This window comes from Lissotriton helveticus, chromosome 10 (genome assembly GCF_964261635.1).
Source record: "Lissotriton helveticus chromosome 10, aLisHel1.1, whole genome shotgun sequence".
Lineage (NCBI taxonomy): Eukaryota > Metazoa > Chordata > Amphibia > Caudata > Salamandridae > Lissotriton > Lissotriton helveticus.
The window spans coordinates 867,173,137-867,200,907 of NC_136071.1; the positions used below are offsets into that span (position 1 = coordinate 867,173,137).

General features: G+C 41.2%; 1 protein-coding gene across 1 annotated transcript in view; it reads right to left on the reverse strand.

The window, feature by feature from the left end:
- The window catches only part of DNAH11 (dynein axonemal heavy chain 11), a 3,642,058-nt gene that overhangs the window by 565,244 nt on the left and 3,049,043 nt on the right, over positions 1-27,771 (reverse strand). Inside the window, exons 71-72 of the mRNA XM_078663510.1 lie at positions 5,226-5,348; positions 341-534 (exon numbers count right to left, since the gene is read on the reverse strand). Of these exons, the coding sequence (XP_078519636.1) occupies positions 341-534; positions 5,226-5,348 (317 nt within the window). The remainder of the gene's footprint in view (positions 1-340; positions 535-5,225; positions 5,349-27,771) is intronic.

Sequence of the window (27,771 nt, forward strand, 5' to 3'; positions counted from 1 at the left end):
CTGAACTGATTTGCCAATAGTAACACATTTTCTCCCCTCTGCGCTTACATGCTGCTTAAAAGAAACATTGAATTGTGATTCTAGAGAAAGTCCTGATTTATTGCCTGGGCCCTTTCACTATTCAATAACTACTGTAGATTGTCCTCCCATTTGGATAGTATTGCTTAGGTCAACTCTTTATCAATTATGTGTATTCAGGAGCACATATGATTATTGAGAATATGCCTTGAATAGATTAATATTTGGAATGAATACCCACTTTCTTCACTTGTATTAAGGTCGAAATACCTGTACATGCACGCAAACTCGTTATTGTAATGGAAATTCCAAGGAACGTTACCTGACTGCATAGGTCATCCTGTCTGGGCGCAGAGCTCTTAGCATAATCAACTTCTGAAGAGAAGTTTTGTTTTTCCATTCTTGTGGAAACCTTTCATTTTCAGGGCTCTCGGACTCCACAATTTTTTTCCATCGCTTTGCAGATCCCTCAACATCTCGATCCCAGCCACGGAATTCATCCATTATAGCAATGGCCTTTGAAGCACAATATGTTAAGCATTAGATTTTTTTATCAGAATACCTTCAATAGCATATTTTTCTTACTGAAAGCAACAGTTTCATGCAAAGGAAATAACATATACATGGTAGCAGATGATTTGCGATTGCCTTAGTGAATGTTAAAAACCATAGCAGTTTCTGACGTCTGAAAAAAACACACCTCAGTAGGCCACAAGGTCACAGTTTATAATCGATTATCAATACTCCTACAGTGTACCGCAGCAACCTATTAAAAACATGCTAAAGCATAACACTCAATACAGCATAAAAACATACCCCAAATTTCTGCTACATTCCAAAGCAGGAACGCAATTCTTTATCACTAAGGACACTGCACCACGCTTCAAATGCCCAATTACCAAAGAATAGCACACCATTATACACAAACCCACACCACAGTGGCGTACATAATGAAATACCAGACCATGGTCCACGAAACATACACACCACCTCACCATTTCAAGCTATACAATACACGACATCTTTGCACACAATTAACCTATACCCACCACAACAAATCATGGCAGATCAGGCATCCCCACACTTCAATGCACTGCAACACATCCACATTCTGTCACTACAACAGACTGTGCCACACTAGCTCACGCAAAACGAATTCCCAAACAAGCAGTCATCTCCGTTCATCAGGTAAAGGGCCCGATGAACAGAAAAAGATCGCAGTAGCAAACCCGGTGATTTGCAAAATCACAGGGTCTGCAACTGCAAAAGAGTGTTTTGAAATGTACAAATCATCTTTTATGAAGCAAAATAGATTTGCAAAATGGGGGGGGGGCTTTAGCATCTCTTAACCAATCACAATTTGAAGGGGAATGAAGGGGGCGTCCACTTATTGTGATTAACAATGACATATATCAAGGGTTTGGGACCTCAGTACCAGTCACAAACCATTGATCAGATACCAACACCTTAAAGGGAGAGGTAGCTAATTCTCAAAGTGGTGGATGCCTTTGTTGAATAGCATGGGCAGTGTTGTGGTAAACTATAAGGGAACGAAAACCCCAAAACTTGTCTCTGTGGGTTTTCACAAACCTGTCTAATGGTTGTTCTCACTCAATTTACGCACCCAAACCTAGATAAAAAAAATTAGTGCAGAACCACCCCTTCCCCCCCAACTGCCCCAAACTTTTCCCGCCTCTATGACAGGCTTAGAAAAAGGTAGAGGTTAAAAAAACTAAAGATTACACACCCATTCAGCTGACAGCTGTACTTATTACTGCAAACTGGTCTCACTGTTGACAGGTTGGAGGAGGAGAGTACTTGTTAACCCACAATTTGTATAGAATTCTATATTTAAAAAGCTGCACATATATGGAAATATACACAAGTTGTAAGCCAAGAGCCTAAGGGGCTTAATACGAGTCTGGCAGTCAATGGACTGCCAGACTCGCGGGGGAGCAGTGGTGGCGATCTTCCAACCGCCCTATTAGAATCAGGGTAGTTCGGGCAGCCCTGGGACCACTGCAACTGCCAGGGATCAGAGATCCCAAGTGGTGGGCCGGCAGTCTCGAGATCGCAATATGCTTGGCGGGCCGATGCGGCCCTGCCAAGCATGTACAAAGTTTCATCACTGCCACACTTTTTATGGCGGCGTGACTGTCATGAAAAGTGTGGTGGTGAGGAAATAAAGGGGCCAAAACAGGACACCATGGTGCCTCATGCCGTGTGGATGCACACAGGGGCGCAAAACATGTGCCCCCCTGTGTGCATGCACACCAGTATCTACATGACATGGACTGCAGCAGTCCATGCCATTCAGGTACTACCTTTGATGTTTCTTTTGGGGTGGGTATTTTATAGGTACCACCCTGGGAACGCCAAAGATCCGCCAGCCAGACTAGGAGAAAACTCCTGATGTTGCGGGAGGTCCCTACTTGTGTTTGGTGGTGCAGGAGTGGGGCGGTCCTGCTCCTGCACTGCCATACTGATAATAAGAACCTATGGGGTAGATGTATCAAGCCTTTTGCGATTCGCAAAGGCCGAAATTTCGGCCTTTGCGAATCGCAAAAGGCTTTTTTGCATTTTTTGGAATGTATGAAAAAATCGCAAAATAAGGAATCGCAATAATTTGCGATTCCTTATTTTTCTTAAGCATTTAAGGAATCGCAAATTTTGCGATTCCTTAAATGCGATGTATGTGGGTTTCAGAAATTGCGAATTTGGGTTAAGAAATCGCTAATTACCACCAACTTGTAGTTGGTGGTAATTTGCGATTTCATTTAAAAATGCCCTATTTGGCATTTGTGAAGGTGGCATGTGACGCAGATACATGCCCATAGGGCATGTATGTGCGCCATATGCACACACATGTAAATTTCAAGGGTGCAGCACGGTGTCTTTGAGACACCCCTGCACCCTTGAAATTATTCTCAATTTGCGAATTCGCAAACTGCGATTCGCAAATTGAGAAATATTTCGCAATCATTCCTATGGGCCTCCTGGCCCATAGGAATGCATGGGAAATTATTCCTTATTTGCGAATTCGCAAATAAGGAAGACTAAGAAATCGCTAAAAAATAGCGATTTTTTACATACATTCCATTTTGCGAATTCTTAATAGCGATTCCTTAAAAATCGCTATTTAGAAATCGCAAAATGGAATTTTGATACATCTACCCCTAAGAATCAAAGATATTTCACATTTGCGAGAAATTTGCCCCCAGAGAAGGATTACATTTTTAAAGGACTGAAAACTGACACGATTCAACGCTGCTGGCCATTCCACCATTTGAGCCAATTCTAAATAGTGTATATTTGTTGTTGTCAACAACCAGTACTCGTTATACTTAATACACTATTTGCAATGTGAGAAGACAATGGGCTTAAGCATCGAAAAGAGTACTTGTTAACCCACAATTTGTATAGAATTCTATATTTAAAAAGCTGCACATATATGGAAATATACACAAGTTGTAAGCCAAGAGCCTAAGGGGCCTAATACGAGTCTGGCAGTCAATGGACTGCCAGACTCGCGGGGGAGCAGTGGTGGCGATCTTCCAACCGCCCTATTAGAATCAGGGTAGTTCGGGCAGCCCTGGGACCACTGCATCTGCCAGGGATCAGAGATCCCAAGTGGTGGGCCGGCAGTCTCGAGATCGCAATATGCTTGGCGGGCTGATGCGGCCCTGCCAAGCATGTACAAAGTTTCATCACTGCCACACTTTTTATGGCGGCGTGACTGTCATGAAAAGTGTGGTGGTGAGGAAATAAAGGGGCCAAAACAGGACACCATGGTGCCTCATGCCGTGTGGATGCACACAGGGGCGCAAAACATGTGCCCCCCTGTGTGCATGCACACCAGTATCTACATGACATGGACTGCAGCAGTCCATGCCATTCAGGTACTACCTTTGATGTTTCTTTTGGGGTGGGTATTTTATAGGTACCACCCTGGGAACGCCAAAGATCCGCCAGCCAGACTAGGAGAAAACTCCTGATGTTGCGGGAGGTCCCTACTTGTGTTTGGTGGTGCAGGAGTGGGGCGGTCCTGCTCCTGCACTGCCATACTGATAATAAGAACCTATGGGGTAGATGTATCAAGCCTTTTGCGATTCGCAAAGGCCGAAATTTCGGCCTTTGCGAATCGCAAAAGGCTTTTTTGCATTTTTTGGAATGTATGAAAAAATCGCAAAATAAGGAATCGCAATAATTTGCGATTCCTTATTTTTCTTAAGCATTTAAGGAATCGCAAATTTTGCGATTCCTTAAATGCGATGTATGTGGGTTTCAGAAATTGCGAATTTGGGTTAAGAAATCGCTAATTACCACCAACTTGTAGTTGGTGGTAATTTGCGATTTCATTTAAAAATGCCCTATTTGGCATTTGTGAAGGTGGCATGTGACGCAGATACATGCCCATAGGGCATGTATGTGGGCCATATGCACACACATGTAAATTTCAAGGGTGCAGCACGGTGTCTTTGAGACACCCCTGCACCCTTGAAAATTATTCTCAATTTGCGAATTCGCAAACTGCGATTCGCAAATTGAGAAATATTTCGCAATCATTCCTATGGGCCTCCTGGCCCATAGGAATGCATGGGAAATTATTCCTTATTTGCGAATTCGCAAATAAGGAAGACTAAGAAATCGCTAAAAAATAGCGATTTTTTACATACATTCCATTTTGCGAATTCTTAATAGCGATTCCTTAAAAATCGCTATTTAGAAATCGCAAAATGGAATTTTGATACATCTACCCCTAAGAATCAAAGATATTTCACATTTGCGAGAAATTTGCCCCCAGAGAAGGATTACATTTTTAAAGGACTGAAAACTGACACGATTCAACGCTGCTGGCCATTCCACCATTTGAGCCAATTCTAAATAGTGTATATTTGTTGTTGTCAACAACCAGTACTCGTTATACTTAATACACTATTTGCAATGTGAGAAGACAATGGGCTTAAGCATCGAAAAGAAGAGCTAATGGTTCTTTATTTTTGTTCTTACTTTATTTTATTTCACTATGGAGAATAAAGAAAGCAAACCAGCTGTACGGCAAATCTCATAAAACTAATGATACGATTACATGTTTTCTTAGTACACTTAAAGTGTTCATAATGCAACGAACCCAATCAGGCATGCTGCAAAATCCTATTCTGAAAGAAACGACGATGTCATTTCGTAAACCTTTTCTCAAAAAGTACCTTAACAGCACTCCAGGACTGAGTAGTTAAAAAGTCCACAGGGCTCTTGTAAGTAGATTCAACTGGGAATCGCAGCAGGAAATCCAATTCTTGTCGTTCTATTTCTTTATTCCTCAACAGAATCTTGACAGGGAAGAAAATTGAAAAAAGGTTATTAGCTTGACCACACAGTCGCTTTTGACATAAGGCACTCACCATTTAAAGTCGTTATTGAACAGACCTGGGGTGAAGTTGGCAAGTGCTAATAATTCTCGCCAATGCATTATATGAAATTCTATAGCTCAAATAAAAGACCTTAACATCTGCCAGAGATTTTAATAGTAGTAATGCAGATCTAATGCAGAAGTATTCATTGGGTTTAGTATTATGTGAATTAATAAAAGTTGCTCACGGCTTAAGAAACATTAAAGCTTTTAATCTATTTTGATTATAAAAATCAATTTCCCTAGATCCTAAATTTATCTTCAAAAGGGTTGGTGGCACTATATGCCACCAGCTACTGGGGACTGTTTCAGACCCATTAAGGCAGAGATTTGTGAAGGCAGATTTGGCTCAATTGCTCATGCTGGTTTTGTTTGTGTCCTGACCAATATATCATTAGCTGCAATGCTAATGCACTTAGTCCCGGGGTATTGACTGCACACATTAGTGTATGCACCGCTTTGTGTTGTGCAGCTTACTGTTCTTCTCAGTTGGTCTTCTACTGTGTCGTTTTGCACGTCGGAAGACAGTGAGCATTGTTTAGTGGGAGCTATAGTGTGTGCTGTACATTTGGCTGGTGTGCATTTTGTTTTATGGAAGATCAGGGTGTGATGCATATCGTTTTCCAATCTTGGTCTGCATAAAATACTCAAATTGTTGCAAGGTTTGGGATTTCAGAAGAACAAAGGCTGTTGTGTGATAAATAAAGATGTAGAGATCAAACAGAATAAACAACTGGACATTTTCAACCAGCGATGAATTATACAGAACATGTTGAGGCCGGTGGAATGTTTTACTGACTGCTTAGCATTTATCTGCACAGGAGCGAATTTGCAGTACTATTTCCACCAGAATGTGGACCAAACTATGGGTGCATTTAGTTTAGTTCATAATTTAGTGCAGAGGGCAGTTAGTATATATTATATTGTTTTTGTTGAACTTTCCAGCGAGTGGAAATGTTTGTGCAAAATTGCCCTTGTGTAATCTAGAAAGGCCAGGTAGGAATGCGATTGACTACATTTTCTCACATAAAAGCAGGCGGCCGTATCATGGATGTGCTTTCTTTGTTAGACATGGGCGACCCATGAAATTATTAGGAGGAGCCCAGCTGAGATGAGCGTCTGGCCTGGCTCTATTATAAATGTTTGTTGCATGATTTATGTGCCCAATATTTTCATGGCTCACCAGCTGTGGCATGAAAATATCTGCCACAGAAATCATGCAACAAGCATGCTATTTAGAATCATTCAGTCAGATCCACCCACCCTAACCCCCCCGCCGTCCTGATGACCATACCATTAGCTAACTAAGAGTCAAGCTAGTGTGTATTCTATATGTGGAGTGGAGAAGTGTGGCTCACTGGTTAGAGCGGCAGACCCTGATGAAGAAGTCTGGCCCAGGACCAGGGTTCAATTCCCGCCTCCGCGGGTCTTGGGCTCAATTTCCTCAGACCTGTTAATTGTCGCCTCGGTGCCTATTCTAATCATGGGTCCCACTCTGCATCTCTGGGCAATAGCTTGCTTAATCTCCACAACAGCCCCAAAAACGCTAGGATGCCTGGCTTCACCCTGGGTGTGCCCAGGAGTGGGCACTTCCCAGGGAAAGGCCAGGAAGGGTTCCTCAGCGGTATTCGTACAAGTGCAGAGAGGCCTCCGGGTAGTCGTGCGCTATACAAGTACCTCTACATTTACATGTGGCTGAGATTCTTATTATTCTCATTATTGGGGAGAGGAGTTGGCCAAACAGCTAGGGCGGTCGACTTCGAATCTGGGGGACTGGGTTCGAGTTTCGGCAATGACGCTGAACATCCTGTGATTCTGGGCAAATCACTTAATCTCTCTGTGCCTAACAAAAATTAATGTTTGTCCTCATGTAACATAACTGGTGCTATGTAAAGCGCTCTGATACCCGATTCGGGTCAAGTTCGCACTATATAAAACTCTGCAACAAAAAAAAAATGGTGCAAGAATATAGCCTATTTAATTAAATACAAGAGGTTTTTATGTAGCGTACCTTTTGTTAAACTCACATAGTTGAATGCTGCTATAATTTCTGAAAAAAGAAAAAGGAGGTTCTGAGAAATGAAACATTTGCCTTGGATCACACAAATTGGTGAAACTGGGATTGATTGCAGGCTATCTGGTTTCACAAACAGCTTAACCACTCCAAGAGTATCACTTATTCGCGCCCGATTTGTGTTCAATACTTGGTGCATGAGGTTAGAGCGCGGGTGGAAGGCAGAAGCCACATGAAAGGTTTGGCATGTTTTTCACTCGAACACCCAAGACTTCGAGGTGAGCCAGAACCATGTACTGGCCTCGAGATTACTAGTTTTAGCAGAACTTCTTCAGTTAAAAAAAGTTTAAGGTACAGCTTCATTTGGTAAAAGTGAGGGGGGCGAGGGGTTAAGAAAGATACATTGGCGGGGGCGTGGCTTGGCGCCGTGGGTGCCGGGAGTCTTCCCTTGCTTCCCGCGATGTTCCTGTTCTAAAGCCTCATACAGACGTCGGAACATCTCTGCTTGGCTGCGGCACTCTTGCCGACCTCTTTACAACGAAGGAGAAGGAGTTATTTGCCGCTCTGTATTCACGGACGTTCCGGAGAGCGCAGCCGCCATTTTAGGCATCCAGTCACGGAGCGGCTCTATCGCGGAGACGAATTTGACTCTCCGTCTAGCCGTCACATGTGAGCTGTTTACCTTCCGGATCGCATATGCAACCCCTCTGGACCCAGCACTGTTGATGTCTTTCTTCAGCGCCATATCCTTGAGGTAAAAATTTTCCCTCACACAGCGCGTCCGCCATATTAAGCGCTCTACAATCTCTCTGCCCATATGTTGGACTATTTCTCTCTATACCTCACTATCTGGCTTTCCAAATTTATAATTTACTATGGTGCTTTCTGGAACAGCTTTTTGCCATACATTCTCGCTCCATTGTAAGCAGGGATGGTAGAATACGTACTATCCTTACCAGCCAGCCAATTTATTTTTATGGGATTTACCTCAAAGACGCAAAAGCTTCTTTATTACTTATTTTTCAGCCCAGTGATGCCTTGGTGATTTATCCGTATTATTGGTCTGGCTGACCTTCATTTCTTCTTCGGAATTACATGACTTTCAACGCAGTATGTGGATACTTTATGTGATGTACTTGGCTGCGCATCTCCGCCATTTTGCCTTTTGCTCTTCTTGATTCGCTCCTCATCACTGCGGTTGTTTCCAGCACTCCTCCTCGCTACCACTAATTGACATTTACTTTTTGTTTCTCTGCTCCTTTCCATGGGAAAACAGCAACTCATGTCTCGCTCTTCTTTCAAAGCATCTACGAAGGTGGCTTTTATCAAGAACTCGAAAGTTTTTTCTGCTCTCTCCCACTTAGAGGACTCTCTTTCACCTTCAGGTTCGGACGAACTAATGGAAACGCCCTCTCCTACCACATTGGGAAAAACAACCACCAAGCGGTTAAAAAAAACTCCTCTTTCTCCACCCAAGTCACCATCTCCTGTATCTATAGAACTGCTATTGGAAGAAATACGCTCCTTTCGTCCTTTTCTCGAGGAAATTGGAACACTTCGCCCTTTCATGGAGGAGACTAATGCCAAGCTTCAAGTTCTCACGGACAATTGGTCTCAACTTGACACGAGAGTCTCTTCGGTGGAACACTCTGTTGCATCTTTTCAGGAATCACAAGCCAAAGTTCAACATTTGTCTACACAGGTAGGAGTTCTGCAAAAGCAGGTGGAGGAGTTGGAAAATAGAGGCAGGCGTAATAATCTTCGCATTTACGGCCTTGCGGAAAATCTTGAAGGGTCCGACCCGATTGCTTTTTTCAAATCCTTCCTTCCTAAATTGCTCCATCTCCCGCAAGATACATCTCTCAACATCCAACGTGCACACCGTTTGGGCCGCCTACCCACATCCCTCTCCATGTCTCAAAGGCCTAGGGGTGTCATCCTCTACTTCTTGGAGTACACCGATCTTTTGAAAGTTCTAGCAGCGGCAAAGGCTCTTCCCAAACTGACATGGCTTGATTCTCCATTATTCTTCGCTCAGGATTATGCCAAAGCTACTGCCAACCGTAGGAAAGCTTTCCTTAGCATGAGAGAGGTCCTTCGCGCCATGGGTGCCCGATATGGCTTATATCATCCATGTCTGTTCAAGGTTACATATAACAACAAAACCACCACCTATGAAGATCCAGTGAGATTGCAGAGTTTCATCAATGCTCATCGTTCATCTACTATGGACACCTCCGGTCCTTCATCTTCTTCTCCTGGTTGACTCTTCATACTGCACGCTTGTCTGGAGACTTACGCTCTTTTATTGCTGTGATGTTGTTCGCCTCATGTTTTAGGCTCATTACTTGATTTTGTTAGTCTTTTCAAGTCTTACTCATAAGTTCTATTGTTATGGTTCCCCTTTTTTGACGTTTCATGTTTACTTGCTTGTTTTTCTTCCTTTTTCATATTATGACGTTCCCCATTGTGTTCGTTCCCTCATTTTCATTTTTGCTACTGCTTTCTATTATGTATTACCTTTTCAGCTTTACCCCATATTTGTTTCCACAGGAACCCATTGATCCATGATGACATCTCCCTGGTTCCTTGCCCGGCTATCCTCAGTTGTGTTGCCTTCCCTACCTGGCTCCTTCCCCCCTCATCTTCTTCTCGTATTCTCCCTTCATAGGTATGTTTTCCTCATGTTTTTCGTCCCATTTTTTGTTTCTTGTTCTACTTCATTTCCCTTTCCTTTATCAACATTCTCCTGTTTTCCCTTACGATGATGTTCTTTTCTCTTCTAGTCCTACTTACTCCTTTCCTACTCTAATTCATTTTTATTGCTTACTCCTTCCTTCATCCATCAACTTCCTTTTCTTCTCTCTCAATTTTTACTCATTGTTCTTGGACCTTTTTCCTATTTATGTTTTCACTCTTCTCGTACATTTCTTCCTTCTTCCTCATTTCACTTCTGTCTTTCTCTATATCTTCTTACCATTCATTCTCCTGCTTTCCATCTCTTCTTTTTCTACTCTCCATTATTTCTTGGACATATTGCTTAGCCAATTTATGATTTTTATTTGTAACCTATGTCTTTAAATTTGGTTTCATGGAATGTTAAGGGTATTAACTCACCTGTTAAACGACAGCGTATTTTATCTCACCTGGCCAAACTCAATACTGATATTGCTTTTCTTCAAGAAACTCACCTATCGGACGCAGAATCTGATAAGCTTAAGAGAGGATGGGTGGGTGATGTCTTTTTTTCACAGGGCGATGGGAAACGTAATGGTGTTGCCATTCTGTGCCGTAAGTCACTTCCTCTATTGGTCATTTCTCAAGATTCTGATACCAATGGTAGATGGACGCATGTCAGACTATCACTTAGAGGTGTTCCAATCTCTCTCCTCAACATCTATGGTCCCACGACAGGTGATCCCCTTTTTTGGGCTGACCTTTCTCCCCGTATCACTCAATTTATGGATGATAACTTCATCCTTGCGGGAGATTGTAATCACCCTTTTGATCCTTTTTTGGACAGGAAATCCGATGCTACTTATATTCCCACCAAGCCCCACAAATTGTTTACCCAAGCTATCTCGCAACATAAGCTTGTTGACTCCTGGCGTTTATGTAACCCAACTTTGCAAGAATTTACTTTTTATTCCCCCCACCATCGTTCTCAGTCACGGCTCGATTATATTTTTGTTTCACACGCTCTCTCTCAAACTCTAAAGGCGGCAGAAATTGGTCCAATTTTACTTTCGGATCACGCCCCTGTTTTGATTAGCCTTGAAGTTTTACCCAAAACTGAGGGTCCTAAGAGATGGCGTTTCAATAATGCACTCCTTCTGGACCCCAATTTTTCTTCTTCTTTTTCTGCCTTTTTTGATGAATTCTTCCTTTTTAATGATGTCCCTCCTGTTTCGAAACACACTCTCTGGGATGCCTTTAAGGCAGCTGCTCGTGATTTCATTATTACTTATGTTGCTAAAAAGCGTAGGTCTGCTCGCCAATTCACCAAAACCCTTCTTCAGGATATTAAGAGATTGGAACACGCCTATTTTACATCACACTCCTCAGATAGTCTGACATCTCTAGTTGCTGCCAAACTTAAATTTAATGAAAAGTCTACTGAAGATGCTTCTTTATACTTGCTCAAATCTAGTGCCAAATTTTATGGTGGCCGGAATAAAGCCGGCAAGATTCTTGCTAACTACTTAAAAGTTAGACAAAATAAAATAAACATTGAATCGATATATGATGATGATGCCCATTTACATCACAAAGATGCTGACATTCTTGCTACTTTTTCACATTTCTATGAATCCTTATACACTTCAGATACACCTTCTTTCCCTCAGACTCTTGCTCACTTTTTTCCACCATTCAACTCCCTCCTTCTTTCCCTCTTGACCTCTCCTCTTTAGAATCTGATGCCACACAAAGAGAGCTGCTTACCGCCCTTAACCGTTTAAAACTGAACAAAGCGCCGGGCCCTGACGGTTTCACTGTGGAGTTTTATCTTCATTTTTCAAACCTTCTCATTCCAAAACTTCACTCACTTATCCGCTCTTTTGCTGATTTGGGTACCTCCTCTGGCACTTTTTCCGACGCCCATATTTGTTTAATTCCCAAACCAGGGAAGGATGTCCAATATTGTAAAAATTATAGACCCATTTCCCTAGTTAACATAGATTACAAAATTTTTGCCAAACTATTAGCACTTAGGTTGGACCACCTACTCCCTGATCTCCTCGGAGATGAACAATCAGGTTTTGTCAAAGGCCGTTATATTACCGATAATACCAGACTTTTATTCAACATCTTGACAAAATCCTCCCATCTTCAATCTCCTCTTGCAGCCATTGCCTTGGACGCTGAAAAGGCATTCGACAGGGTTGAGTGGCCTTACCTCTTTCATACCCTTAAATGGTTTGGATTTGGCCCTAAATTTATTTCCCTAGTTTCGCTGTTATATTCTCATCCACGTGCTGCAGTTTACGCTAACGGCCAGGTCTCTCCTTATTTTGATCTTGGTCGAGGTGTCCGTCAAGGCTGTCCTCTATCGCCCTTCCTTTTCAACCTGGCCCTAGAACCTTTCTTATCTAGGCTTCGTCAAAACCCTAATATTCATGGCTTCCACACTAATGACATATCTATAAAGTTAGCTGCTTATGCAGATGACATTTTATTATTCATCTCTAACCCTACTGTCTCTATTCCCGCTTTTTTGGAGGAAGTTAGACACTATTCCTCAATCTCCGGTTACAAGCTTAATAATGATAAGTGCGAAATTTTACCTTTAACAAAGTTCACTTTTAAGAATGATTTTAGTGCCTCAAACTTTACCTGGAGTCCTTCCAATATTAAATATTTAGGTTTGCATATTACTCCCTCGATCCCTGATACGGTCTCCCTTTGTTTAACCAAATGCATCCAGAAATTATCTGATCTTACGGCTAGGTGGCATCCTCTTTACTTGTCATGGTGGGGTCGCCTAGATACTATCAAAATGATGCTTTCCCCTGTTATTCTTTATACCCTATCTAATATTCCAATTGCTATTCCAGCTAAATACATAAAACAAATTAATTCAATTCTCTCTTCCTTTCTTTGGAGTAAGAGAAAACCCAGAATGTCTCTGGCTAGGCTCATTCGTCCTGTTTCTGAGGGCGGAGTTAATTTTCCGGATTTTTCTGCCTATCACAAGGCTTTTTTGTTACGTCAATCCTCTTTCTGGCTACAAGATCCTGCTTCTCCCTGCCCTTTGTGGACCAAGGTGGAACGCCTTTTTCTCTCACCTTTCTCTTTCGCCAAATGTATCTCCTTTTCACGCAAGCCTGCCTCAATTCTCACTCCTATACATAAGTTTACCCTTAAACTCCTCCTCTCTTCCAATCCCCCACCCCCCGCTTGCATTGCTGATTTCCTCTCTTCCACTATATGGCATAATAAATATCTTTTGATCCGAGGTAGACCTATTCTTTGGAAATCTTGGAGAACCAAAGGGCTGCTTTGGATCTCACAATTGTTCTCAAACTCCGTCTTCTTACCTTTCCATACTCTTCGTCTCACCTTTCATTTACCTCTCTCTTCTCTTCCCCAATATCTCCTACTTAAAGCATCAGTTCTGGACACCTATAATAAACTTCCCCATTCTCGCCCTCTTGCATCTACTCCGGACCCTCTCACTCACCTCCATTCTACTTTACTTACTTTTCCAAAAGCCGCACTTCTTTATACACATCTTCATACCAGCGCTCTCCCCAGACTCAAAAGCAAAGTAGAAGAGCAGTGGGAGACTGACCTTTCTTTATCATGGCCCACCTCCACTTGGGATAGGATCTGGTTGAAGATTCGCAAATCTTTCAGAGCTGCCTCCCTCACGCAATCCCTTTTTTTTATTTACAACCGTTTACTTCATACTCCTTTCACCCTTCATAAACGTTTTCCCACCATACCTGATACATGCTGGTCGTGTGCTTCCCCAAATGCTACATTGTTTCACATGTTGTTCCTTTGCAAGGATGTCCATGCCTTCTGGTTGCGAGTATGGGCTCAACTCAATGTCATTTTTTCAACTACTATTCCTTTTTCACATGCTCATATTTTTCTAGGTAGCCTTTCTCCTTGTTGGGACCACACTGATCTTAATGTTCGAATTGTTGATTTATTGTTAGCAGTTGCCTTCCAACAAATTACGGTCAATTGGAAATCTACATCGAGTATTACATTTAAAGCCTGGTGGTACAATGTGTGTCATAACCACAGATTAGATACTGCTTTTGTTTTTCCCCCACAGATGGCGACTAAACGTGCTGAGTTATGGCTTCCTATCACCTCATATTTAGATACTTGTACAATTCGTTCTTTTCGCCCTCGACCTGCTCAGCAGGAAGTCCTTAAACCCCCATGATACCCTTTACATTTCTTTTTGTTAGTTACTCTATTTTAATGCGTAGCTATATTTGCATTTTATTCTATTGCATTTTATTGTATTTTGTATTCTTACTTTTACATGATCGTTTTTATACTTTGAAATGTTCAGATCCCATTGTATTGCTCCTTTATCCTTTTTATTAATCCATCATCGTATATTTCCCTTTCCCTTTATGGTCCCCTTTTTCTTTTCCCTACAGTATTTGTTCATAATTTGTTCTTTTATCATGCCCTTATTTCAATAAAAACTTTTTGGAACTGAAAAAAGAAAGATACATTGGCATTCCGCAATCCTTGCGCCTATTATATGTTGCCTACAGTTAAAAAAACACCATAAGGAATTACATTTGCCATATAAACAAATTTCAATCTCATTAGAAGGCCAATGACTGGGGTTCCAGAGCACTTCGTTCGGGTGGTTAAATAGCGTGAATGAATTGTTATATAGATATATAAACAGCCAGAAAAGAGTGGAATAGACAGAAATATCACCTACTCTCTCTATAAGGTAACCTTAGGCATCAGGTATCAAAGCCAAGTCTTATTTTGTTTCTCAGAACTAAACCAAACAAAATTGAAAGTATTAACCCAAGTTTTAGGCCACAATAATTTCAGTCCCAACAAACCCCTATTCTACCCCCTATTGTTTTTTTTTACATATCATACAATTTTCTTAATCTTTTTAAATTTCCAAAACTATTTTTCCGTCTAGCTTTGTTATGATGCATAAAATTCAGTTTTTACAAGGTACAGTAATGGCGGGCGCTGCCTAAAATCACTGGTGCTGGCCTAGGGGAGAAGTACATGTGCCATGCTGTCTGGTGTTGCACAGACAGCCCAAAAGAAGCCGACCTAGTAGGGCCAGAAAAAAAGTATAGTTGTTGCTTTGAAATGAAGCATCGCAAGCTTATCATTGAGGCAAGGCAGACCTGTGGAGCCTCCACTGGCAGTGGAAACAGACTGTGCCACTTGATCTTTGCCGTTTTAAATTGAGGCGTTTTTAGGAAGTCCTCGTTTTAGATCATGCATATTAGCTCCCTCAGAGAACATTCTAATTACTTTTGTAAGTAGTACTTTCGGGTTGCTTTTGTCAGAAGGTTGTAATTGTCAGAGTTAATCGCATGACATGTTGTATATTAACTATGTTATGGTTGCACTTTAAATGGTTGCTAGAGTTGCATGCTTGCACATTTATCTCTTTGTGTGTTGCTACGTTTATTTTCATGTACAATTAAATATTTATTAACCAGGAAAATTGTATCCATTAGGTCTTGTGCATGTAAATGGAATAAGTATCAGATTGTCTTTTTTCTTTATTTGCTCTGGCGGATTTTGGTATTTGTTATCATGTTCGAGCACTTGAACTTTTTTGTCATCCTTTATGCTGCTAGTTACAGTGTACTGTACACCGAAATTTAGAATGTTCTAATCTCTTTGTATTTTATCCTTAAGTCTTGTTGAATTAAATGTATAGTTCGAATATATTTTTAGCATTCTAGTAAACGTACAGTCGAAGTCGTCTAAGAATCTCATGGATTAACTAGCTTTGTCCAGCCCTTGTTATTTGAAAGGACTCAGAAATTGATTGTGCGCTCATATTGCAATTCTTTATTATAATTATTAGCTTTTATAAAGCTTGTAGCTACCTGAAGACGTCCCAGCGCTCGCGTCTAGACAGAGGTTTACAACAAACTATACAACTGGTTGTTGGAAGAGCCAGTTCTTAAGAAGTTTCTGGAAGGGAAGGAGATGGGATTCAGCTCGAAGGGAGGGGTCATTGTGTTCCACAGTCTAGCCACATTGTAGACAAATGACCTACCTCCACTTCTTGCCCTATTTATTTCCAGAGGTCACTGCTAAGTGGAGATGGGTAGAGCAGAGGTATTTTTGATGGAGATAAGGGGTGATCAGAGGTCTATTAATAGCTGGACCACTACCCCAGAATGTCCTATGGGCTATGTAAAAGACAGGTAGCCAGTGTAGCTTTCTCAGGGCTGGTTTGACTGAGTTTTTTTTCGGTACCCCCAGCAATAATCTGGCTGCACAGTTCTGGGCCACTTGGAGTTTCCTTAACGTTGCGACCGGTGCTCCAAGGTATAAGGAGTTTCCATAGTCCAGGCGTGATAGGACCAGGGACCGAATCAGGATCCTCCTGGCACTTATTGGCAGGAGAGGGAGAATCTTGTGCAGCAGTCTCATAGCAAGGAAGCATGCTCTTGTTACTCTTACCGCTTGGTCTTCGAATTTAAGGGAACTGTCCAGCCAAACACCCAGGCTTTTTATCTTGGTCTTTGGGGAGGGCGCGGCTCCCAGGCAGTTTGGCTAGATCTGTTTAAGGTGAAGGCCGGACGTGTTACCCAGAAGCATTACTTCAGTATTTCCCCCGTTTAGCTTGAGGCAGGAGTGTTCCATCCATGAAGCCACTTCTTCCAGACAGGTTTCCAAGTCATAGGAGTGGTTACGTGGGCCATTATGGTAGATTACCAGTTGGGTATCATCTGCGTAGGTGACAATTTTTATCCTGTAAAGCAAGATGATGTTCGCCAGGGGAAACAACCATTACAACGCAACTTTTACAACGCACTACCATTACAACAAAACTTTTACAACGCAAAAACCATTACAACGCATGTATTTACAACGCATGTTTTTACAACGCAGGTACCTTTACAACGCATACCATTACAACGTAAGTATTGGTAAGTATATAATTATATTTTAAATGTTATATGTTTGGGTTTTTTAAGGGGTATTTTTAGGGTTCAGGGTCAGTTTTCAGTTTTTGGGTAAAGGGGCATTTTTAGGGTTCAGGGTCAGTTTTCAGTTTTTGGGTAAAGGGGTATTTTTAGGGTTCAGGGACAGTTTTCAGTTTTTGGGTAAAGGGGTATTTTTAGGGTTCAGGGTCAGTTTTAAGTTTTTGGGTAAAGGGGCATTTTTAGGGTTCAGGGTCAGTTTTTAGTTTTTGGGTAAAAGGGTATTTTTAGGGTTCAGGGTCAGTTTTCAGTTTTTGGGTAAAGGGGTATTTTTAGGGTTCAGGGTCAGTTTTCAGTTTTTGGGTAAAGGGGTATTTTTAGGGTTCAGGGTCAGTTTTCAGTTTTTGGGTAAAGGGGTATTTTTAGGGTTCAGGGTCAGTTTTCAGTTTTTGGGTAAAGGGGTATTTTTAGGGTTCAGGGTCAGTTTTTAGTTTTTGGGTAAAGGGGTATTTTTAGGGTTCAGGGTCAGTTTTCAGTTTTTGGGTAAAGGGGTATTTTTAGGGTTCAGGGTCAGTTTTGGGTTTTTGGGATACAGGGGTATTTTTAGGGTTCAGGGTCAGTTTTGGGTTTTTGGGTAAAGGGGTATTTTTAGGGTTCAGGGTCAGTTTTGGGTTTTTGGGGTACAGGGGTATTTTTAGGGTTCAGGGTCAGTTTTGGATTTTTGGGGTACAGGGGTATTTTTAGGGTTCAGGGTCAGTTTTGGGTTTTTGGGGTACAGGGGTATAAAGTAAAAATAAAATAAAATTAAATTTAAATTAAATCAATTAAATAAAATAAAATAAAATAAAATTAAATTAAATTAAATTAAATTAAATTAAATTAAATTATATTATTTTCAATTATTTTAAATTTAAAAAAATAATATATACTTACCAATACTTACGTTGTAATGGTATGCGTTGTAAAGGTACCTGCGTTGTAAAAACATGCGTTGTAAATACATGCGTTGTAAAAGTTTTTGCGTTGTAAAAAATTCGTTGTAATGGCATGCGTTGTAAAAGTATGAGTTGTAACGTCATACATCCGTTCGCCAGTGGCTGCACATTGAATAATGTGGGACTCAGGGAGGATCCCTGGGGGACTCCACAGCTGAGTCCCAAAGCTTTAGAAGTAGCTTCCCCTGACAAAACCTGGAAGGTCTTATTCTCTAGGTACGAATGAATCCACTTGAGAGCCTCCCCTGGGATGCCTCTCCTCCCGAGTCTCTCTCCTAGTATGTCAAAGTTCACCATATCAAACGCTGAACGTAAGTCTTGGTTGATGATGGCCACTAGACCCCCTTGATCGAGGATCAGTTTGGATTCCTCCATTACAGCCAGCAGTGCAATTTCTGTGCTGTGTAACAGCCGGAAGCTTGTTTGTGTGGCCAGGGCCGGACTGGGAACCAAAACCTGCCCTGGCAAAGTGCTCGGCCAGCCCCCCTGGGAAGGTTTTGTTACAGGGGCCGATATTGCAACTATGCTGTGAAAACGGCCTTGTAACAAAAACGACCCCCCAGGGGCTCAAAAATGGGCCCCACCCCTGCGGCCCACCAGGGAAACGCCCAGTGCCCGCTACGGCCAGTCCGGTCCTTTGTGGCGTGCAGTAGACCATTTTTTTTCCAGGAATTCAGAGATGGCTGAGTTAACATGCTTTTCTAAAGCTTTAATGATCGCTGGAAGCAAAGATATCAGGTGATAGTTCCCCAAATCATCCGGATCAAGGTTGTTTTTTTTAATAGAGCCTTCACCATGGCATGCTTCCAAGGTGCCGGGACAAAGCCATTAACCAAGAATTGATTCATTATTTCCATGTGAGGAAGAATTACTTTTCCTGCTTAGTGTAGTACATGGGGTGGTGCTGTATCTAGGGTGAGCCGGATTATTTCTGGTGGAGGATTTTTGAGAGCCTGGTTAAAGTGAGCAGGGAGTGAGTTGAGCATATGTTGGTGTCGGGCCAGAGTGTGTCCCTTGCAAGAATATCACTGGGGCAAGGTGAACTAGGAAAGGCCGAGTAGATTTTTAAAATATTTTCTAAGAAAAAGTGGGTTAATTCCTCACATCGCTCAGATGAGGCCACACGATGGGTTTTTGATCTAGGGAGTTCTAGCAGGTCTTTTGCGATGCAGAACATTTCTCGGGGGTATTTGCTGCGAAGTTAAAGCATTCCTCATAGTGTGCTACCTGGGCTTTTTTTCTATTTCACTTTGATAGCGTTTTATGGCTTCTCTGTATTTCGGTTTGCTGGTGACATTGTAGTCCTCCAGTCTTTTGCACTCCTGTTTATCTGTTCAAAATGTGGGGACGTACCACGGTGACGATTTCTCCCTTGCTTTATTGCATGCTTTAAGTGGGATGACCACGTCTAGTGATGAGTTGACCCAAGTGGAAAAATCAGTCACTACCGTGAGGTCGGGTTGAATTCTGGCTCTAGACTTTCTAGGGCTGTGGTCCATGTATCCTCTGCTAGTTTGACCCACGGTCTGACTCTCTTGGTTATGGGTATAACAACTAGGGGAGGGTGCGAGAGGTTGACATAGAAGGGCAGGAGGTGGTGATCGGTCCAAGGCAAAGGGATGCGGTCACCCACCGATAAATCGTTAATATTGGTAAAGATTGGATTCAACGTGTGGCCCAGTTTATGGGTGGAGCATGAGAACATTTGCAAGAGTTGGACTGCAAATAGGTCTTTAGTTAGTTCTGCTGCACCCGCCATGTCATGGTTATCAAAATGAAGATTGACGTCCCCCAAGAGTGTAGTATTTGGAGTGGTACCTACAAGAGAGGATGCTACCTCCGGAACAGATTGGAAGAATAGCCCACGTCCACCATGGGGGCGGTAAATAAGTGCTCTGGGGAAGGACTGTACCGCAGATAGTGCGATGCTTTAAATAAAGACTTTCACACTCAGGGACAATGTTGGGTTCCATCTGACATTTAAAGGATTCTTTATATATTATTGTCAAGCCTCCTCCTTTCTTTCCCTCCCGGTCTTTCCGTTGAATGTTGTATCCAGCCGAGAGAGTCTGCACCAAATCAGGTTCAGACTCCTTGTAGAGACAGGTTTCCGTTAAGAACATTATGTCTGGGTTTTCATCTTCAAGGAGTAATTTCATCTCAATGGAGTGTTTAACTAAGACCGGCAATTTAAAAGAAACATTTTTAGAGTTGAGGGGTGCTTGGTCCCTGGGGTACTCTGTATGCGAGGACGAAGCCTAAAGGTACAGTGAGGGCATTGGGGATCCTCACTGAAGAGGGACATCGAATGGCAGCATGTCCTGAGACAGGGCTAAATAATAGGCTACTAGAGTAAGTCATTTTTCCTGGGTGTTGCGGGGCAGGGGTTCTGGTCCCTGATCCCATTTGGGGGCAGACAGGTGCAGACGGGCTTGCCTCAGGCAGGCCTTCAGCACACCAGCTGCGCGTCCGCACTGACATGTGGCAGATGAGGATTCCAGCCAGAAGTCCCACCCCAAGCTCCGCCTCCTAGACCTCCTCCAGCATCCTCCACACAATCGCGGACCACAGTGGACTGGGAAGCGGGAGGTGAAGTAAGGTAAGTGCCGGATTTCTGTGCATGTTATGTGCAAATTGAGCATTTTAAAATGTGGCAAACAGTAAAACTTTTACAACAACTGTGTCATCGCTTAGTGGCCTGGGTGCAGCATGGAGGAAACTTTCTGCCTAGCCACTGTGCATCTGCGCTGACCGGCGGCAGATGAGGCTTCCAGCCAGAAGTCCCACGCCTGGCACAGACTCCTAGACATCCTCCCGCTTCCTCCACACAATCGCGAACCACGGTGGACCGGGAAGCGGGAGATGAAGTAGGTAAGTGTAAGGTTTCTGTGCGAGTTATGGGCAAATTGAGCAGTATAAAATGTGGCAAACAGTAAAACTTTTAAAACAACTGTGGCGTTGCTTACTGGCCTGGGTGCAGCATCAAGCAAACCGTCTGCCTAGCCGCCTGAAATTATGAATTTTGTAATATTTTATGAAAACTGCATTTTTGATGCTTTGTGATTTTATTATCTTGTTTTAAGTGTTGGTTGATTTGGTAAATTTGATATATGTTTTTATGTGGAAATATTCGGCGCTCCAAATCTTAATAAAAATTGAATTGAAGAGTTTTAATTCAGCATGTTTGTGCATCGGAAACCAGTAGAGTTTGCTAAGATGTGGTGTGATGTGAGCTCCTTGTGGGAAGTTGAGGGTGAGTTTGGCAGATGATACCCAGCTTTACTTTTGGTCATAATATTAGGTCACGAGAGACAGAGATGTTAAATGGGCAGAACAAAAAAAGTATAGTTGGTGCTTTGAAATGAAGCATTGCAAGCTTATCTTTGAGGCAAGGCAGATCTGTGGAACCTCCACTGGCAGTGGAAACAGACTGTGCCAATTGATCCTTGCAGTTTTAAATTGAGGCGTTTTTAAGAGGTGCCACATTTAGGTCATGCATTTTAGTGTGACATGTCTTTTCTAAAGTTCCTAAAGGCAAAATTAGAATATGAAAGTAAGGCAGCATGAGTTAAAGTGAGATATATAGTTGCAGATCTGATATTAAAGATATCTCCAAAATCATTGTGCCACTGAATTTACCTCCTTTGGTCACCATTCTACGTACATGGAGTGGAATATGCTACAATCTCTTAGGAGTGTAATCGAAATTTGCATATGTGCTTTTCAATAAGTACATCAAATTTTAGGAAAATTACATGAAATTACACCTAATTACGCAAATGCAAATCTGTCAGTTAGTGCTTTATGTTAGACCAAAATGTGTCCCTGCTTCAAAAATTGATGTGCGAAAAACAATTCCTGCCAGCAACAGCTGCACACATTTACCTATTCGTATTGTTCCTGTTCTATAATTTTGCCTTGAATTTAGGTGTAATTACAGAACATGGTGTCATTTTGGAAATTTTGTGTAACAAGCAAGATACTAAATTCCCAAAATTGTGCGAATTCTACTGGTGTAATTAAAATTTCACTCGGGCCTAGTTTTTTTCATTAGGTTAATGTTTGCCGTAATTCTCTTTTTGTGTGGAGTCTTCTATCCTTTTGATCACGTTTTGTTTTATATATTCCTATATGTGTAACAATAAAGTCCCAAACAAACCCTAGTTTACAATGTTTGGGTGTCATTTTATAGAGATAACTGCTAAAAGTAATCTAGAAAGCCTTATACTTCTGTTCAACCTATGATGTGTGGTTAAATGCTTTGGGGCCTATTCCAAAAGTGCATTTTATAGTACTATATTAGTACTACAATAGCACAACGTATTACAAAATGCTATTAATAAATCTAGTTGCAAAGATTGACTGTGGAATCTCTGCACATGTGAGTATATGTGGGAGGGTCAGAGAGGAGCGGCTAAACAGTGGGAACACTTACTTCTAAAGGGAAGGGGTTAATGGAAGAGTAAAGAAAGGTTGAGGGAGGGGTTTAGGAAGGGATCTGCACTGACTCACAAAAGAGTAAGCCCATTCCTATTCACAAACTGCACTTCTTACGTTATTAAACGAAAAAGGACCTAAAATAGTTGTAACCATACTCCTACTCAGAGCTGGAGTATGTCCAGGCCACTCACTGATACAACACCCTCCCATAGAAAATAATTGATGCAGGGATATAAAATAAAACCCCATAGCAACTAATGTTATATTAAAATAAATCATGTTATAGTTAAACATATAAATACATGTAATTTAATGCTAAAGAAATCATCTAAAAATATTTATTTCATTTCAATATATGTTAATAACATTTAGGAATGTAAAAATGAATGTGAAATTAGTTTTATTAAAATGCAATTATGTTATTTAATTCAAACAATGGATACACAAGATTATTTAAGGTTTTATATGAGTGATTGACATTTAAATTCATTCACAATTTGGGATATGTATCCAATCACAAAATGTCCCAAATATGCTTAAAAGTGGTATCAAAAGCCATTTGTTTCTGAGCCGTGCAATTTCTGTCATTAGCACTTCTCCTCCCTTTTCCACAAGAGCAGTGAAAAGCAGTTCAAACATGAATGGCAAAATATCCTAGTTTGCAAATGTTTTGTATATAATTATGGCTCTGCCATATTTGCCACATAATACACCATCCGCTGCATAATCTTACAGTTTTAACTAATAAATTGTTGGTAGCTCAAATGGATAAAATGGATAAAATGTAATTTGTGTTTCTGCAAGGTGGACAGCCCTTTGCACCTTTTTACTGCTGCATTTATATGATACACTTGTACTAATGAGCCAAAATCTTTGCAGAGGCTGTTAGCATGTGTAAAAATGTCAAAATAAGAAAGTATCTGAAAATATATTGCATTACGCTATGCTTTCTTTCTTTGCTGAATAATTTAGTCAATACTGTGGAATAATATTGTACCCCATTACTGCATCATTCCAGTAGCCCCACAGCATGCAGCACATGTTAAAAGTGCTTGTTCATGAAGCAGGGAGACTGTGAAGTTTGCAAACATAGTTTGGTGTGAGTTCTAATCCTGCATTACCCATCCCTAGTGAGTTGCAGCTACTACTGCTGAAGCAAGATCAATGGAGGTAACAATTGGGGAGGCGGACTGGTCTCAAGGGCAGGGAAGACTTTAGCGCTGGTGGCGCCCTGTGCAAAAATATTCGTTGGTGTGCCCCAATGAACACCTACACCACGGACTCCTTCACTACCGCCCTTTCACAGTCCCCCTGAAGTCTCCATAGCCATACTGTCTCCCAGATGCATTTAACTTGATTTACAGCACCATTCTTATCAGTGTACTGTGTCAGAGCACTTTATAATACACACATTACACAGAGACAATTAATCATATATGTGTAAATCACTGTATAGGAAATGTTACATATGACAAAGGACTACAAGGTACTGGAGTCACATAATGACCATACTAGTAGGCAGTATAGTTTAATAGTGATTGGTCTAGAGAAACACAATCTCAGAATTTAAAACCAAATATCATGGTTGGGGGTTCTCTTTAATAATCAGAATGGAGTTCTATCCAAATGAAAACGTTTTGCAACATTAGGATAATCAAAGACTGGTGGAAAAAACGTAATGCTCTAATTTATACCTTGCAGTTTCCATGCAGCTCTTTGATGACAGTTAATAGCTCACTGTTCTATGTTAGGATTTTAACTTATAAACTGCAATTAAAAAAATAATCTCTGAAAAAAGCAGTAACCTACTGACCTAGTTACACTTTGTGATCTGCATGGTACGTGTTCTTTGCAGCAGGCACATTAACCCTCTGAGCTACCTTTCCAGAAGTCAACCCTTTCACTAGACAAAAGTCCGATCTCGCTCTAGGAAGAACTTTCATCACTGGAGTTATCATGACATTTTTATTGTTGCTGAAAATTGCTGGAGGCCAGGAAGGAGGCAGCAAATGTTTTTAAAACCATAATATACTTGCAAACACTACAACCCCACCTGAAATCAGCTCCTGGCATGATCACACCATTCGCACCACCCTAACTTGCTCAAGGGTCCTGTGACCTCAGTGACAGAGTCACTGTTACTCTAGGGTGTGCTGCTTCAAAGGCCTGCCCACAAGACGGGGGGTGAACTTCAGTATGGATTGTAATGGACAAGCCTTCAAGGTTAACCCACACTTGCCACCGCTAAGGGCCCCCTGCTGGTACTAAGAAACCAGGGCTTCGAAGGTCTTGTGGGGCCTACTAAGGTCTAGCATGGGAATGTGCTCCCTCAGGAGAGTGGTTTGGGGGGGCTGGTCATGAAGGCTGAACCTGGTTCCCCAGTTCCAAATTTGGCAGCTCTGACCTGGCAGCTCTGATCATAGTTCCACATCCTCTCCCCCACTGAACACCATATTGGCCCACTTAGAGAAACTTGCGCTGCCTTCAGCTACAACCCAACTGTACCCCATTATAAACACCTGGATGCAGCTCAATTCAAATTACACACAAGAGTAATATGTTGCCTGAAAAAAACAAGTGACAACTTGCTGGAAAAAGCAAACCCTCATAGGAAATGCAAGATTAAGTAAAGCATGTGAAATGTAAGCAGAAACAACATGGTTACCGTAATGCTTTTACACTCGCTATTCCAAAATCAGTAAGTGCTTTTGCCTGAAAAATTAAGAACGTAAGGAAGGGACCCATTTCAATGTCCATTGCTTATATCATTACAAAACGTAAGCAGTATGGTTTAAAATTACCACATCCCTGAACACAGAAACGAGGTATGCATTTTGTTTTCCAATCCACCCATTAACCAGGTATTACAGTACCTCCAGGAATGGTGCACTTTCTCACCCAGGGAAAACAATGCTGTTCAAAGAAAGACAAGAAAACAAAAGTAGCGCTTCACTGGCAAACTCTGTAAAGTGGCGCTACTGTGTTTGGGTGTGAATAAAATCAACCTGGCCATTTTACAACCACTCTGTCTTGCTTTATTTAGTTAGGTATATATTTTTCATATTTTGAACCTTTTATTTCTCTCCGTCCGGAGGCTAAACTTTGGAATAGAAAAAAATGACATTTCCAATAAAAGTGTTTTTCTTTTTTGGATCCACTTCAAAGGGGAGCAAATAGGCAAAAGAAGGAAAGAGAGGGTGAGAACTGTTTCTTGAAGTCACGGTTTTCAGTAAGTGAGGAGGAGCGAGACAGAAAGAGAGGGAATAAGAGGAAGAAAGAGGGGTGGGGCAGCGGCAGAGCAGAGGTGGACAGGTCCTTGTCTCCTCTGGGCAGGAAGGGACAAAGTCCTTTTTCTTCTGTGCCCACCCCTCCCGTCACCGAGCAGCCACAAAAGCTGAGTCTCATCTGTAGGCTTTGGCTATTTCTGCCGCCCTGGGACATTTGTTTAAAAAAATAATAAAGTTGGGGAACGGAAACTATTGACTAAAAGAAGTAGGGGAACGCCGTGCACTGCCGATCCCGCCCACTTCTACAACTGTATACATTGATCTAGATGTCCATCTACAAATATTTTTCTATATAGCTTTCTATCCATCTATCTATCTATCTATCTATCTATCTATCTATCTATCTATCTATCTATCTATCTATCTATCTATCTATCTATCTATCTATCTATCTATCTCTACATCTATCACTATGTAGCTCTACATCCAGGGCTTTAAGTGGGATGAGAAAACTGGGGAGTCTCTCAAAGGGGTATGGTCAATGTAATTAAGGATGTGGCTTAAAAACACAAACTAAAAATCTGTGCTTAGCATAGTGTGCCGCCTGACTTGTATTTTGCTGTTTCTGTCATTGCATCCAGATAAATGATACAACAAGAAACATCATACCTTCAGCAAGTCAGGACTATTGGCTTAGTCAATGGTTGTTAGTTGCATTTGATAAATAAGCAGCAACTATGGCTTGTATATAATATTTAAAAAGCTTCCACTTAAAGCCCTGGTGACACCATGACAATGTTGCTGCTCCCCAAGATTCAAAAAGAGAAGAGAAATCCAGAGAGAAAATGACTCTCTTTAAAGGATTTCCCTACCCCTACAATGCTCACCTGGCATGACGTCATGCCGTAACTTCTCCACTAGTGAGAAGTGAGCAGTGTGAGCACGCGCAAATTGATGTGCTGTCATTGCAGTCTGGAAAAAAATGGACCACCTGTGCCAAGGCACAATACAGAGCCCGATAGAGACCCGTTTCGAGCCCCTATTTAAAAAACTGCCGGTGCTCAGCACCGGTGAGACCCGGCCCACTTAAAGCCCTGTCTACATCTATCTCTATCTAGCTTTCTCGCTCTATCTATCTATCTATCTATCTATCTATCTATCTATCTATCTATCTATCTATCTATCTATCTATCTATCTATCTAATTATCTATCTATTGGCCCATTTCCCTATTATACCTATCTGTCTTTCCACTCTTTTACATCTGGCCCTCTCTCGCTCTACGTCTTTAACACTGACACTTTGTCCCTTTACATCTCTCTGTTCCTCACCGTTTCTCTTTCCCTCCCACCATCTCACTGACACTCTGGTGCACAGACATAATATCGACTCCAAAATATCGTTTGGACAGAATATCGAGTTTTAAATATCGTTTGGAGAAAATATCGACAGGACAGAATATCGACAGCCAAAATATTGTTTTTAAGGTAAGTGAAGTAATATCGACTGTAAATAATATCGAAAGTAAAAAATATCGTTTTTTATATAATATGTAATTATTTATAGTGTTTTTATGGTATAATATGTGTGAAAAGTGTCATTTTATGTTATAATTATTTTTAATTAATGATTTTTTTTAAATTATTGTGTAATTTTATTCTGTAGCGGGTTGTGGGTTTATAGAAGAATAGGGTGGGAAGTAATTTAATTATAATTAATTAAATATGTAAATTTATTAATTGGTAGTAATATTTAATTGGTAATTAATTTAATTTAATTGATTAATTGCTAATTATGTAAATTAAAATAATGTATTTCCTGTAGCGGGTTGTGGGTTTATAGGGGAATAGGGTGGGAAGTAATTTAATTATTATTTATTAAATATGTAAATGTATTAATTGGTAGTAATATTTAATTAATTGGTAATTAAATAATATTTGTTAATTAATTAAAATGTAATTGGTAATTAATTTAATTTAATTGATTAATTGCTAATTATGTTAAATTAAAGGGGTATTTTTAGGGTTTAGGGTCAGTTTTTAGTTTTTGGG